This window comes from Lipotes vexillifer, unplaced genomic scaffold (genome assembly GCF_000442215.2).
Source record: "Lipotes vexillifer unplaced genomic scaffold, Lipotes_vexillifer_v1.1 scaffold479, whole genome shotgun sequence".
In the NCBI taxonomy this organism is placed as follows: domain Eukaryota; kingdom Metazoa; phylum Chordata; class Mammalia; order Artiodactyla; family Lipotidae; genus Lipotes; species Lipotes vexillifer.
Genome location: NW_006796443.1, coordinates 1069541 through 1082975, shown reverse-complemented (window position 1 = coordinate 1082975; position 13435 = coordinate 1069541). Strand labels below are relative to the sequence as shown.

Below are 13435 nucleotides of genomic sequence, written 5' to 3'. Positions count from 1 at the left end.
AGATTGCCAAAACTAAACATAAGAGGCATTGTTAGGAGGTCAGGTCCTATACACATATTCCTTTTCGTCCTTCAGAGCAGAGAGTAAATTAGATTTAGAAGGGCACCTTGGTATGTCACCTCAGGAAACGACCATTCAGATATTATTTACCTTTCACGTATTTACCTTTTGATAACCAGTGTTTTCAAAAGTGCTATCCAACAGCATTTATTGAATGCCACTGGGTGCCAGGGTTTGTGCTGGTACTGGAGATTCTAAGAAAAAATAAGACATGTTCCTTACCCCAGAGGATTAGAAGAGAAAAAATGAGAGTACATCACATGTAGTAAAGGTATTTTTCATTAAATTTTTGGCTCAGGTATACACACACGTGTGTGTACATGCATTTTTGTTTACTGGATCTCAATATAAAGCTTATTTCCTACTGTGGAAAATAAAGTTTGAAAAACACTATGATAGGGCAAAATAGACATATGTATTAAAAGCAATGAAGTTTATAGGTTCCATAGCAGATAACTGTGGAAGATATGTGAAAGAGAATGATCATGAAGGGATTGAGCCAGACTTCATAGGACGTAAACTTTGAGCCGGGTCTTGACACCTGAGGTGGCATTAGCTAACCCAGCCAGGTGGTAGGGCAGGAATTGCATATGTGCCCTCATGGTCTAAGCCTAACATTATGTGATTCTAATAAGCCTTTAGTGCTCTGCCCTGTGATGGATGGATTCTTCCCAGCGCTTGGCCAGACAGGGAGGAATAGAGACCATTCATCCTCATTGAGAATTTGGGGGTTCTGTTCCAGCCCAAGGCAATAAAACTATACTCCTGATAAGAGTTTCAGCTCTACACCTAGGATCCATACCTCCAACATCATGTACATACACACACACACACACAGAGAGAGAGAGAGAGAGAGAGAGAGAGAGAGAGAGAGAGCAGCTTAGAACACCGTGTTGTGGTTAGGCTTTTGAGATATGCATTCATCATTCCCCGTTCTAGTATTAGTACCCTTTACATTTATAGAAATTTGTAGAAATGTGTATTATGGATAAAACACTGTAAAACCTTCTACTTATAATTAGTTTAAGATGCTGCATTTTAAATAATTGAGTCTTATTTGTATTTCAGTCACTCATCTCAATTTATTTTGAGCATCTATTATGTTAGGGATCATGGTAGGCACCATGCAGATAAAGATGAGAAAGACTAAAGGAGCAAAGAGTCCAGCTGGGGAGACAGGAAGGAGACAACTATAGCATAGGTAGCAATGCTCTGACAGAGAAAAGCATGAAGTGATTCGAGAGCACAGAAGACAAATCTGAAGATCAGAGCAGGCTTCCTGGAGGAGGTGACCATTGATATGAGCCTTGAAGAGTTCGTGGAAGTTAGTAGGCAAAGAAGCAGGGAAAGGCACTCTGGGTGGGAGAGAAGCCCATGCAGGGGCTCAGGGACAAGGGCACACAGTAGGTTGAGGAAACTGCAAGTGGGCTGGCAGCACTGCAGCAGAAGCAAAGAATGAAAAATGGTAAAAAGGAGCACTGTCCTGGGAGGACAGAATTTCAATGCCACAGTAATATTAAAACACAATTATCCCATTAAAAGTACACAGTCAATTTCAGAAAACTCCTGTATTTTACATAGCAACACATTTATTTACATTCTCTGGGCCTGAACTGTTATCATGATCAACCAGATATATGTCCTTGGTCTTAAAAAGCAGCCCATGGGATCTCTCTAGGAATCTGCCACACGAACTGACCATCTGCCAGCATCACGACACGTGTTTGGGATACAGCAGCGGTGTGCTACAGAGCTGAGCCATACTGACTCACGTGAGCCAACTGCACATTTCTTTCTAACTCAATGCTCAGGGGCCTCACTATTGATAGCTTAACATCAACCACCACAGAAATCAACAAACACTACAAATCAGGGCTGCTTTTTCCTCTGCAGGGCGACTTAACCGTTTCCTAGGGCATCACTGCACACACATTCCTCTCTTTTGAAACATTAGCTGGAGACATCACTTCTTGCTTTTTTTCCTCAAAGGCCTCCTGAGTTACCGAGGAGTTTGCTACAGTTCTTAGCAGTAGATGAATGGAAGTAAAAGATGCACAGGTGCAGGCTTTCAGCTGTTGTCTTTTTTGCCCTCTGATTTTAGGTTAAAGGAGATCCAAATGAGTGAATATGACGCTGCAACCTATAAAAGGTTTTCAGGGGCTGTTCGACGGCAGGTGCACTCCCTCCGAATTATCCTGGATAATTTACAGGTAATCAACATGTATGGGCCAAGAAAATACTCTGGGCCCCAAACTAGACCCACCCCAAAGCTACTGGAGAAAGTTATCTGAACCCTAATCAGCCAGTCCAAAAATATTAGTCAATGCCAAAATGTTTGCATAAAACTGTGGGTCACTCTATGGCTTTCTTAGTTCAATTTGTCAGGTAAAAATATTTGACCTCACCTTTCCTCCTGTCCAGGAAGCGGTAATTTAACCAGTGACTCTAAAAGGCATCAGACTTCCTGATTCTCCTCATATAGATCTATGAGTGTCCCATCTCTACTAGAAATCCACAGATAGAATTCTCTCCCTACAAATCATTTTGTTGTGAATGACTCTCCCAGGCAATGACAGGAACATTTTGGATCATCCAAGCTGTGCATCCCCTATGCACCCTGACCCCTCCTCGCCTGGTCCCCACATTGCCAGCCTCTTTGCACTTTCATAGGTAGTCGTCTCAGAACTAGTTCATGTTGCTACTGCCCCTAAAAATATTAAGATGCTTCAGTATTTCTTTTTTTTTAATATTAAGTTGTTTTTGCATTTGATTTATAAGATAAACACCTCATGACAGAGTCTGTAAAAAGCATGTCTGTATTATCTGTGATAACAGAGACTAGTAAGACATTTAGCATTATTAATAAGATTTCAGAGGATAAATTTTAAGTGAACAAACTGCTTTCGAATCCATTAGAAGCATAAGATGCTTCAATATTTCTTAAGCGAAGTTTTGTTATTTGGAGATTTTACGCTTAAGATTGTGTTCTGACCAATTTTCACAGCTAATTAAGGAAAGGCTAAATATTCTGAAAAATCACAAATTATGCAAGATTGTTTTGGCTGAAGAGAGAGAGAAGCCACATTTCAGGGGAGAAGGGGCAGGGTTAGGAGCCAGGCTGTGGTGTGCTTCTCCGTTCTACTCCGGAATCTTCTGTCCTTTCCTTTGAAGGCCATGGCCTTCAGTTATGCCCTTTCCCTCTTTGGTTCTTTTGGGGGGAAGTTTTATTATTATTTGCTAGTTACTGGAGGTAAGAAGTTTTCATTATGCGCTTTTAATCTACCATTTCAACCTCAAACTCTGAGAAAGCCTCATTTCTAAATAGATCTAAACAACATCAGGAGATTAGGAAAAGTTACATCACTTCCAAAGGGTAAGGAAGGAGAAAGGTCTTTATAATGATTAACTAGATGCCTAATTTCAAAATCTAGGGAGTGTAAGACTTAAGTCGTTTGCTTTAAAAAAAATCCATATACGGTTATTTAAGATAAAACAGTGTAAGATTTTATATAAATTATGTGAACAACATAACATTGAATGATTGGATTTTCTTCCATAGTCACTCACTTAAATAGTACTCATTTCCCTGAACACTGAGGGCAACTTCTGGGTGAGCTCTGAGCTCCAGGGCAAGACAGTAGGCAAATAAGACCCAAAATGAGTGGTTCACAGGAGATGAGGGTTATGGGAGGTATGGTGCTGGTACTAAGTCTGAAGAGTGAGTATAGTCCCGTCATTCGTTCATTTCTTAAGTTCTTGATGGGATAGAAAAATAAAATGCAGGGCTCCCCTGGTGGAGCAGTGGTTAAGAATCTGCCTGCCAATGCAGGGGACATGGGTTCGAGCCCTGGTCCGGGAAGATTGCCACATGCTGCGGAGCAACTAAGCCCGTGCACCACAACTACTGAAGCCCGGGTGCCTAGAGCCTGTGCTCCGCAACAAGAGAAGCCACTGCAATGAGAAGCCCGCGCACCACAACGAAGAGTAGCCCCCGCTCGCTGCAGCCAGAGAGAGCCCGCATGCAGCAACAAAGACCCAACGCAGCCATAAATAAATAAATAAATAAATAAATTTATTAAAAGAAGAAAAGAAAAAGAAAATGCAGTCCCTGCCCTCAAAGAAGGAACTTAAAGAAGACAAGCAAACAGTATGTGCATGATTCTATGGGATGAATGAGAAAAGGCTTCACCGAGGATGCAATGCTTGAGTCCACTCTTAAAAGATGCTGAGGAATTTTCCAGGTGGTTGTGGAGTGAGGGCATTCCAGACACAGGACACAGCGCATACAAGTGCACGGAGGCATGAGAGAGCACAGTGAGTTCAGAGAATAGCACGTTATGCAGTGTGACTGAGAAGACCGTGTACGTGGTGGGGGACAAATGGCAAGGGAGAAGGCTGGCACAGTTGTAAGGACCAGATGGTGACCTGGCCCTGGATGCCGTGCGAACTTGCACACAACATTGGGTTTGACCCGGTGGGCAAACAGGCCATTGGAGGATTCACAGTACTAGGAAGAGATACAAGAATACATTTTTAATTGAAGGAATCAAAATCCTCATCTGGTATTAGTTAATACCTTGATTGATATTCTTTGGGCACCGTGCTATAGTTACTTTTACAAACATCAATGCATTTAATCCTCACATCAACCCTTTAAGATAAATGATACTATGTTTACAAGATCAGTCAGAGGAAGAAAAGTCAGGCCCAGTTCTGGGACTTCTTAAAGTAGGACACCAGTTAAGCCTGGGTTAGGATTAGGGTTAACATTAAGGAATGACTCTTTTGACCAGTATCAGAAAACCATGTTTAGTTCTGCTTCCAGCTTGCAGGGAGAGAAATGTGAGAAAATTGTGAAGGACTCAAAGAAAGGCAGCAGATAAGACTAAATAGATGGAAAAGATTTTTTTTTTTTTTGGAACCAAAAAATAAAATCTGTAAAGGTATTAGTGTTAATAACTTTCTGAATACCCTCAAATAGAGTAAATAATTGTCTCAGGGAAGTTTTCATTCTCTTCTCCCCTGGAAATCTGAAAAAGAGAATACAGGCTTAAATAATAACAAGGAAGAGCTTTAAGATATAAGAAAAGGAATAGAAGTAATTTAATCCTTAAATGAGTACTTAAAATGGATATGGAACTTCCATCTCTAGAAATCTTTACAAATAACACCAGCATTTTAATAACAGCAAGCATTTATTGAGCAATTACCACGTGCCAGTTATTCTACTAGGTGCCTTACGTTAGCAGCAGCATCATCAAGATCTCTTCCATCATCATCAACACCAACAACATCATCATCATCCTCCTCCTCCTTAGTGGCTAATATGCCAGCTCTGGAGCCAGACAGCCTGGGTTCTGTAAAATGGGAAAAACAGATAGAAGGCAGTTATTAAGATTAACTAGGATGATTTGTCCTGTAGGAGCAGATGTCAATGGTGCCATAACAGGCTCAAGGGCAGTCAGAGCAGAGACAGCATTGTGGGACCCCCGCCATGCCATCCAGTTTCCTTCTTTTATTTTTTCTTCTTCCTTAAAAGAAAAATTAAATTTATTTGTGATTTAAAAAATAAAAAGATTAAGATGATACGCATAAACCCCTTAAAACAGTGCCTAGCATATAGCGTTCTCTGCAGAAGAATTCGCTTCATCATTTCCTTCATTGCACTTGCTAATAGTCATCAACCTGGACTGCAGGCCAGGCACCCAGTCAAGTACTTTACATTCAGTGTGCTATTTAGTCCTTACAATAACCAGTCACTATTATTTTCTACATTCGATAGGTAAAGAGACTGAGCCACATAAATTATCTCAATTCTCACAATCTTATGAAATACAGATATCTTGTTCCCACTTTCTAGTGAGGGAACTGAAGATTAGGGAGATGACGGAGCTTGTCCTGGGTCGCTGTGGCTAGCGAAGCAGGTGTCTGAGCCCAAAGCCCACGTTCCTGTGATCTCTTAAGCCTGTTTTCTTCTTCCAATTCTACAACTCTGTGAAAAGTATAACTTTCACATATACTCTTAAAACATTTTGCATCATTATCCAAATGCCAACACAGGATCCTCATCTGGTATTAGTTAATGTCTTGGTTAGTATTCATTGGGCACCAAGCTGTAGTTACTTTTACAAACATCATTGCATTTAATCTTCACATCAACACTTTAATATAAATGATGTTTTATTTACAAGATCAGCCAAAGGAAGAAAAGTCAGACCCGCTGCTGTGACTTCTTAAGTATTTTCAAGTGTTTCCCTTATCGAATCTTCTTTTTTTTTTTTTAATCCAAGGTGTTATTCTCAAGTGGGGCTTCTGAAGTCCTCAATTTGGAAAGATAGTGCCAGTTGCAAACAGCCGCTGGCCAAGGATAGACAGAACCTCATGTGGAATATGAATCCTTAGATTGCAACAAAAACAGGAAGGCCTGGATTTGGTCACCTTTTGGCCATCTCCTGCCAGTCCTGTGTGGTTCTGATTGACTAATAACATCCAGCTGTCTTGAGGTTATTGTGTGATCCCAGTAACAATGGGTGTTTCCTCAGTGATCAGCACAAAGTCAGGCCAGGAACTGGCAAATCATCATTCGGGGTGACTTTGAAAGCACAGCTTCAAGCCCGTGCATTGAGAGGCCCGGCTGAGATCTGAGGAAAGGGAACATCTTGCTGCCCGTGTCAGTGCTGCTTCCGCGTGTGCCTCTGTTGCATCACGGGTCACTCTTCTCAGTTAAGACAGCTGTCATCAGTGACCTTCCTTTGCTTCTTGACTGGATTCTTCATGGGACATCATAGAGTCCCGGTGATTGGACCTTTTACGAATCAGTAGCAAGAGTTTTCTCATTAGAATAGTAGGGTCTCTAATAACTTCAATTATACTCAGTTCAGAATCTGAATCTCTGATTCCAGCTTTCCCTAACAATAGAAAATACCCATTTCTACAAAAAGCCACTGATTTTAATCATATCTTCTCTCCAGTGTTTTTTCTAATCTACAATCAGTAATTTCATTCTCAGGCTAAACTAAACTAGCCTTTCTCTGATTGCTTTGCCTAGCATGATATCTCCATGAACCAACAATTACGTTCCTTTTTCCTTCCTTTAGTGGTTCAAAATGAGCTTGTGTTCAGATAAATGATGTTTGTGAACACTGATGTGTGACGTGCACTGTGCTTGGCACTGAGGGCGCAAAGATTAATAAGATATTGTCTCGGTACTTGCAAAGGTATTAACTTCAAGAGGCGGGGAAGACAGGCACCTGCACAGATCATTTCTGTTTAATATGTAAGTGTCTAGGTAGAGGAATGAACAGTATGCAGTGGATGCCCAGAGGAAGGGGATTCTAGGATAGATTTTGAAGGAAAGAATCCATGACCTGAGTCTTGAAGGACACACGAATATTAACCAGACAAAGAAGGGTGAAAACAATGCCCAGCAGAGGGCACAGCACAGACAAAGGCCTGACACTGTGGTCTCAGGTGTGAGCTGAGGTCCGGCCAAGGGCAGGATACCACTCAGTGTGAGATGCAAAAGGCTTTGAGGCTGGGAGGCAGGTTGGTGCTAGGTAAGGAATTTTATTCTGAGCCCTTACTTTGCTGTATGTAAAGAATGGAAAACATTTCCCCATTCGCTTTGTTTAATCTATAGTAACTGTGTTTCACCCAGTGGACATTTACTGAATATCTATTTTGCCTAAGAGTTCTTGCCTTCAACAGCTAACCTTCTAGTGTAGAAGACACGTTTAGTTGTAAGAGAAGACACAATATGGTAGATGCCACAGAATGGTTTTTAACAGAGCGCTATGGTTATGTAGACAGATGTGTGAGCAACTTCTAGGTTGGGCAGTTAGGGAAAGACTCACAGAGGAAATGTCGTTTGAGCTGGACCAAGAAGGATGAGTATGGTTTCAATTGGCGACTCTTCTAAGGATGCAGATGGGAAGATGGTCTTGACCAGAGCTTCTCAAACCTTCTGTGGAGAGGGGCCAGGTTTTTTTTTTTCAACTGATCACAGACGAATTTTTCTTTTTTTAACCTTTTTTTTTTAAGGTCAGTCCTTCAAACACATTGTTAATTGGGAAAATAATGCCTTCATGCTTGTGTTTCTCTAACATTCAAGTAACAAATTTAGTGGCTCCTAAGGAAGCTTATTTCTATAGTAGCTCAGTAGATTGTTCCCAGTAACTCCTTACAAAGACTACCTTGTTCTTAAACTCTCTTTTCCTTTTCACGGACTAATACTTTTATAAAATAAAATAGAAATGAATTACTGAAAAAAATGATATAAGAAATAACATACGAAATACAAGCCCATATTATTTAATATTAGATTCAACAAACATAAAATTACTTTGTCAAATTGCCGTATAAGTTTCTAGATGATTACTGTCAACTTCTGTGACCTGATTCATCACAGACCAGTAACAAGTGTTCACACACCAAAGGCAATCTGGGTAGCTCTAGTCAAGACAGAAGAAACCTATGAGCAGGGGACAAGCACTACAAAGAATACAAGGCTGTTTAGAGAATAGCAAACAGTCCAACATGACTAGAGTTCAGAGTTTGGGGATGGGCTTGTGGGCAGGGAGTAATAGGAGAGAAAACTAGAGAGAAGGTGAATCCATGCTGACTGTCTTTTGTAATCAGTAAGGAGCATGGACGTGACTGAGAAAGGGAGTGGTGTGGTTTTTCTTCTTTAAGAAGTTTCATAATCATGGAGTTATTAAGTCTTAGAGGAGAGACAGGTGGAAGAAGCCAGGAAATCATAACATTACTTCAGTTATTCAGATAAGAAGTGATAGGAACCCAAACCAGGGTAATTGAAGTGAAAATGCAAAGGATGGGACAGTTGGGAGGTATGACCAGAAGACAGTGACTGATGGAACATGGAGTGAAGGGGATGATGAGGTCTTCAAGGCCTAGGGGGCAGAAATAAGGAACACAGGAAGAGGGGCGGCTTGTGGAGAAAGCAGATGTTTGGTTTGGCTGTTATTATGTTTTCTCACTACTGGGACACCTATGGAAAAATGTCAAGCAAGCATGGTGTTTGAAGATTTTAAGATATGACTCGAGTTCAAGAGCAAGGTTAAGACCAGATAGGCTTACATATCTGTATAGATATGTCTGTATTTTTATGGTCATCTGTGTAGAGAAATGGCCCAAACCAAAAGGGAAGATGTGTTGATGACGGTGAGGGTATAGAGCAAAGAGGGGGAAAGGTGAAGATGGGCCTGTCAAGGAACATCTGCATTTCTGGGGAGAGGAGTAAAATGCTAGTTACTCCTTCTTAGCAGACGAATGGCTCGTCACTTAGCATGTGGCATCAGTGGCCATGAGAGGACAGCGTCAGCCGAGCACAGCCTAGAAATACAGTCCTGACTTACAGGCTGCGTGAGCGAAGGCATCGAGCGCAATCTTTGCTGGGTGACCATTAAAAGGATTAAAATACGAAAAAGCTGTAAACAGTACAAAAAAATAGCATTCCTAGCAAGTAAGTACAGGAGACCACAAATCACATTAACATCTCTTGCTTGGAGAGGCAGGGAGTAGAAGAGAGAACCCTAGAGCTGGTGAGAAGCAGATCACTTGACCTCCATGTTGTCACTGCCAAGCAGCAGCATTTGAAAGCAGCAGCTCTGAGGAGCAGTGGAGGGGTGGAGAGGTCTAGACTTCATGCAGTGGCATAAAGCGACAAGCTGGAAAGGCAGTAACTCTGGGAAAGGGGCCAGACCAGCCTCAACTTATACTTGGCTTGAAGACCAGATCAAACAAGTGCCAAATGGCCCCATTGCAATGGCTTTTCCAAACGAAATAAGAAATGATGTGGAGATAAAGTTCTCATGCTGTGACTGTCCATAGTTCCAACTCCTTCCCTGCAGAGCCCTTGAGCTAGTAGTATAGCTCTGCTTCAACTACTAACACCAGTCTAAAATCTTCAAGGAGAATTCTAATAATAACAAAGTGGAGAATCCATCCAATCTGTTGCTGAACAGTTTTGAACAGCCATCCTATCACCCAAGAATGAGGACACAAAAAACTAAGATGAGCTCTATGAAATAATTCTGCAGTGAGGCAGAATAATAGAAATTCAAGATGTAGAAAAAGAAGATGCTCATAGGCTAGAATATTTTCTTCAGAAAACATCACATTTTTAGAAAACATCTGCTTTGTGTTCTCAAAATTCAAAGAAACCTGAAGTATGTGAAATAAGGAAAGACTAGAAGAAAACTACAAGTGCAATCCCAAAGCTGAAATCTACATTAAAAGTAGAAAGAACAGGGGGCTTCCCTGGTGGCACAGTGGTTAAGAAACCGCCTGCCAATGCAGGGGACACGGGTTCGAGCCCTGGCCCGGGAAGATCCCACATGCCGCGGAGCAACTAAGCCCGTGTGCCACAACTGCTGAGCCTGCGCCCTAGAGCCCTCGAGCCACAACTACTGAAGGCTGCGTGCCTAGAGCCCGTGATCCGCAACAAGAGAAGCCATCGCAATGAGAAGCCCATGCGCCGCAACGAATAGCCCCTGCTCGCCACAACTAGAGAAAGCCCGCGTGCAGCAACAAAGACCCAACACAGCCAAAAATAAATAAGTTAAAAAAAAAAGACAGGGCTTCCCTGGTGGCGCAGTGGTTGAGAGTCCGCTGGCCGATGCAGGGGACACGGGTTCATGCCCTGGTCCGGGAAGATCCCACATGCCGCGGAGCGGCTGGGCCCGTGAGCCGTGGCCGCTGAGCCTGCGCGGCCAGAGCCTGTGATCTGCAACGGGAGAGGCCACAACGGTGAGAGGCCCGCATACCACAAAAAAAAAAAAAAAAAAAAAAAAAAGTACAAAGAACAGACTCAATCCAGTCTTAAGTACTAATGTGAAAGGAAAACTTGAATTGTTATTCCATACTGAAGAGGTAAAAACTATAAGAAAGCTGGTCAAAAAAACAGAGCAGAGAGCTAACACATAGAGCCATGAGCCGTACCAACATGTAGAACAGTACTTGGCCCGTGGTAAGTGCTCAGTAAATATATGCTGTACCAACGATATTCCCGAAGAAGCCACCAAAAAGCACACATAAACAATAATTCAAGTAATAGTAAAAGAAAACTGTGCTGAGCCAAAGACAGGCTTAAGTCAATGGATCAAAAGACCTTTACTGAGTACCAGGCAAAGTTAATGAGAAGAGATAAGCACCTCGACACAGCCTCATGGAATTTTAACATTTCAAAAACAAAGAAAATAAGAATGTAAAAAAAAAGAAAAAGAAAATATCCTAAAAGCATACAGGCAGACAAAAACTAAGCTATTGGGCTTCCCTGGTGGCCCAGTGGTTGAGAGTCCGCCTGCCGATGCAGGGGACACGGGTTTGTGCCCCGGTCCGGGAAGATGCCACATGCCGCAGAGTGGCTGGGCCCGTGAGCCATGGCCGCTAAGCCTGTGCGTCCAGAGCCTGTGCTCCGCAACGGGAGAGGCCACAGCAGTGAGAGGCCCGCATACCGCAAAAAAAAAAAAAAAACTAAGCTATTGTCCAAGAAAGAAAAATTCATCTTACATTAATTGTCCCTGAAACATTGAACACCAGAGATTGTGAAACAACATCTGCCGGATCTGGGGGGAGAAAAGTTGTGACCCAAGAATTCTCTACTCAGCCGAAGTACAAAGGTGACAGAAAGACATTTTCAGATATTCAGAGACTTAAAATATATGTCACTTAAGTATCCTTTTGAAAATAATTTTGAAGTAAATATTCCAGCCAGTTAAGAGAGGAATCAGATTCCTTAAGAATGGGAAACCTGTGGTATAAAAGGACCAGCAGGGCTTCCCTGGTGGCACAGTGGTTGAGAGTCCGCCTGCGGATGCAGGGGACACGGGTTCGTGCCCCGGTCCGGGAAGATCCCACATGCCGCGGAGCGGCTGGGCCCGTGAGCCATGGCCGCTGAGCCTGCGCATCCGGAGCCTGTGCTCCGCAACGGGAGAGGCCACAACAGTGAGAGGCCCGCGGACCGCAAGAAAAAAAAAAAAAAAAAAAAAAGGACCAGCAATGAGTATTGGAAGCAGTTAAACACAGAATCAGATCTAAATAATTGTGGTAAATATGTTTAAAAGAAAACTCAAATATCAAGAATAATGTTTTTAAAGATACACAATATAAAAATAGTACATTTAGAAATAATAAACAAGGCCTAAATTCCCATATTGTCTCAAAAATTAAACAAAAATCAGAAGTTGATATCAAGAAATAGAAGGTTGTAGTGAGGTGGATGGACCTAGAGTCTGTCCTACAGAGTGAAGTAAGTCAGAAAGAGAAAAACAAATATATGTGCTAACACATATATATGGAATCTAAGAATCTAAGAAAAAAAAAATGTCATGAAGAACCTAGAGGCAAGACGGGAATAAAGACACAGACCTACTAGAGAATGGACTTGAGGATATGGGGAGGGGGAAGGGTAAGCTGTGACAAAGTGAGAGAGTGGCATGGACATACATACACTACCAAACGTAAAATAGATAGCTAGTGGGAAGGAGCCGCATAGCACAGGGAGATCAGCTTGGTGCTTTGTGATCACCTAGAGGGGTGGGATAGGGAGGGTGGGAGGGAGGGAGATGCAAGAGGGAAGAGATATGGGAATATATGTATATGTATAACTGATTCACTTTGTTATAAAGCAGAAACTAACACACCATTGTAAAGCAATTACACTCCAATAAAGATGTTAAAAAAGTAATAATAAATAAATAAATATTAAAAAAACAAACAAAAGAAACAGAAGGAAGCAAAAAGTGGGATTACGTATGAGAGTGACAAATATTATTTCATTCCTGAAGATGATTAGAGAAATTGAAGTTAAGCCAGGCTTTTTACTGAATGCTATGTATTGCTGAAGTAATGCCAGCAACATTAAGACATTTTTTTAATAAATTTATTTTATTTTATTTATTTATTTTTGGCTGCGTTGGGTCTTCGTTGCTGCGCACAGGTTTTCCCTAGGTGTGACGAGCAGGGGCTACTCTTCGTTGCGGTGCACGGGCTTCTCGTTGCGGTGGCTTCTCTTGTTGCGGAGCTGGCTTCTCTTGTTGCGGAGCATGGGCTCTAGATTGCAGGCTCAGTTGTGGCTAGCGGGCTTAGTTGCCCCGCGTAAGCCAGGCTTTTTAAAAACTTAATCATGCTGATATATTTTTTATTGTATTTCTTGCAAGTTATGACATGTTTTTATAAATATTCCTGATTATTTTGTGGAGAGGGGACTGTCAGGGGGCAAGAGTAGAAGCAGGGAGACCATTGCAGTGGTCTGGGTGGGAGGAAATGACAATTGACCTAGGGATGACGTGGACACAGTAACATATGTTCGGAAACCCCGGAAGTTGAGAGGCTTTGCCAGTGGTCCAGGTACGAG

General features: G+C 42.0%; 1 protein-coding gene across 1 annotated transcript in view; it reads left to right on the top strand.

The window, feature by feature from the left end:
- The window catches only part of VWA8 (von Willebrand factor A domain containing 8), a 368026-nt gene that overhangs the window by 326903 nt on the left and 27688 nt on the right, over positions 1 to 13435 (top strand). Inside the window, exon 40 of the mRNA XM_007468612.1 lies at positions 2162 to 2270. Within this exon, the coding sequence (XP_007468674.1) occupies positions 2162 to 2270 (109 nt within the window). The remainder of the gene's footprint in view (positions 1 to 2161; positions 2271 to 13435) is intronic.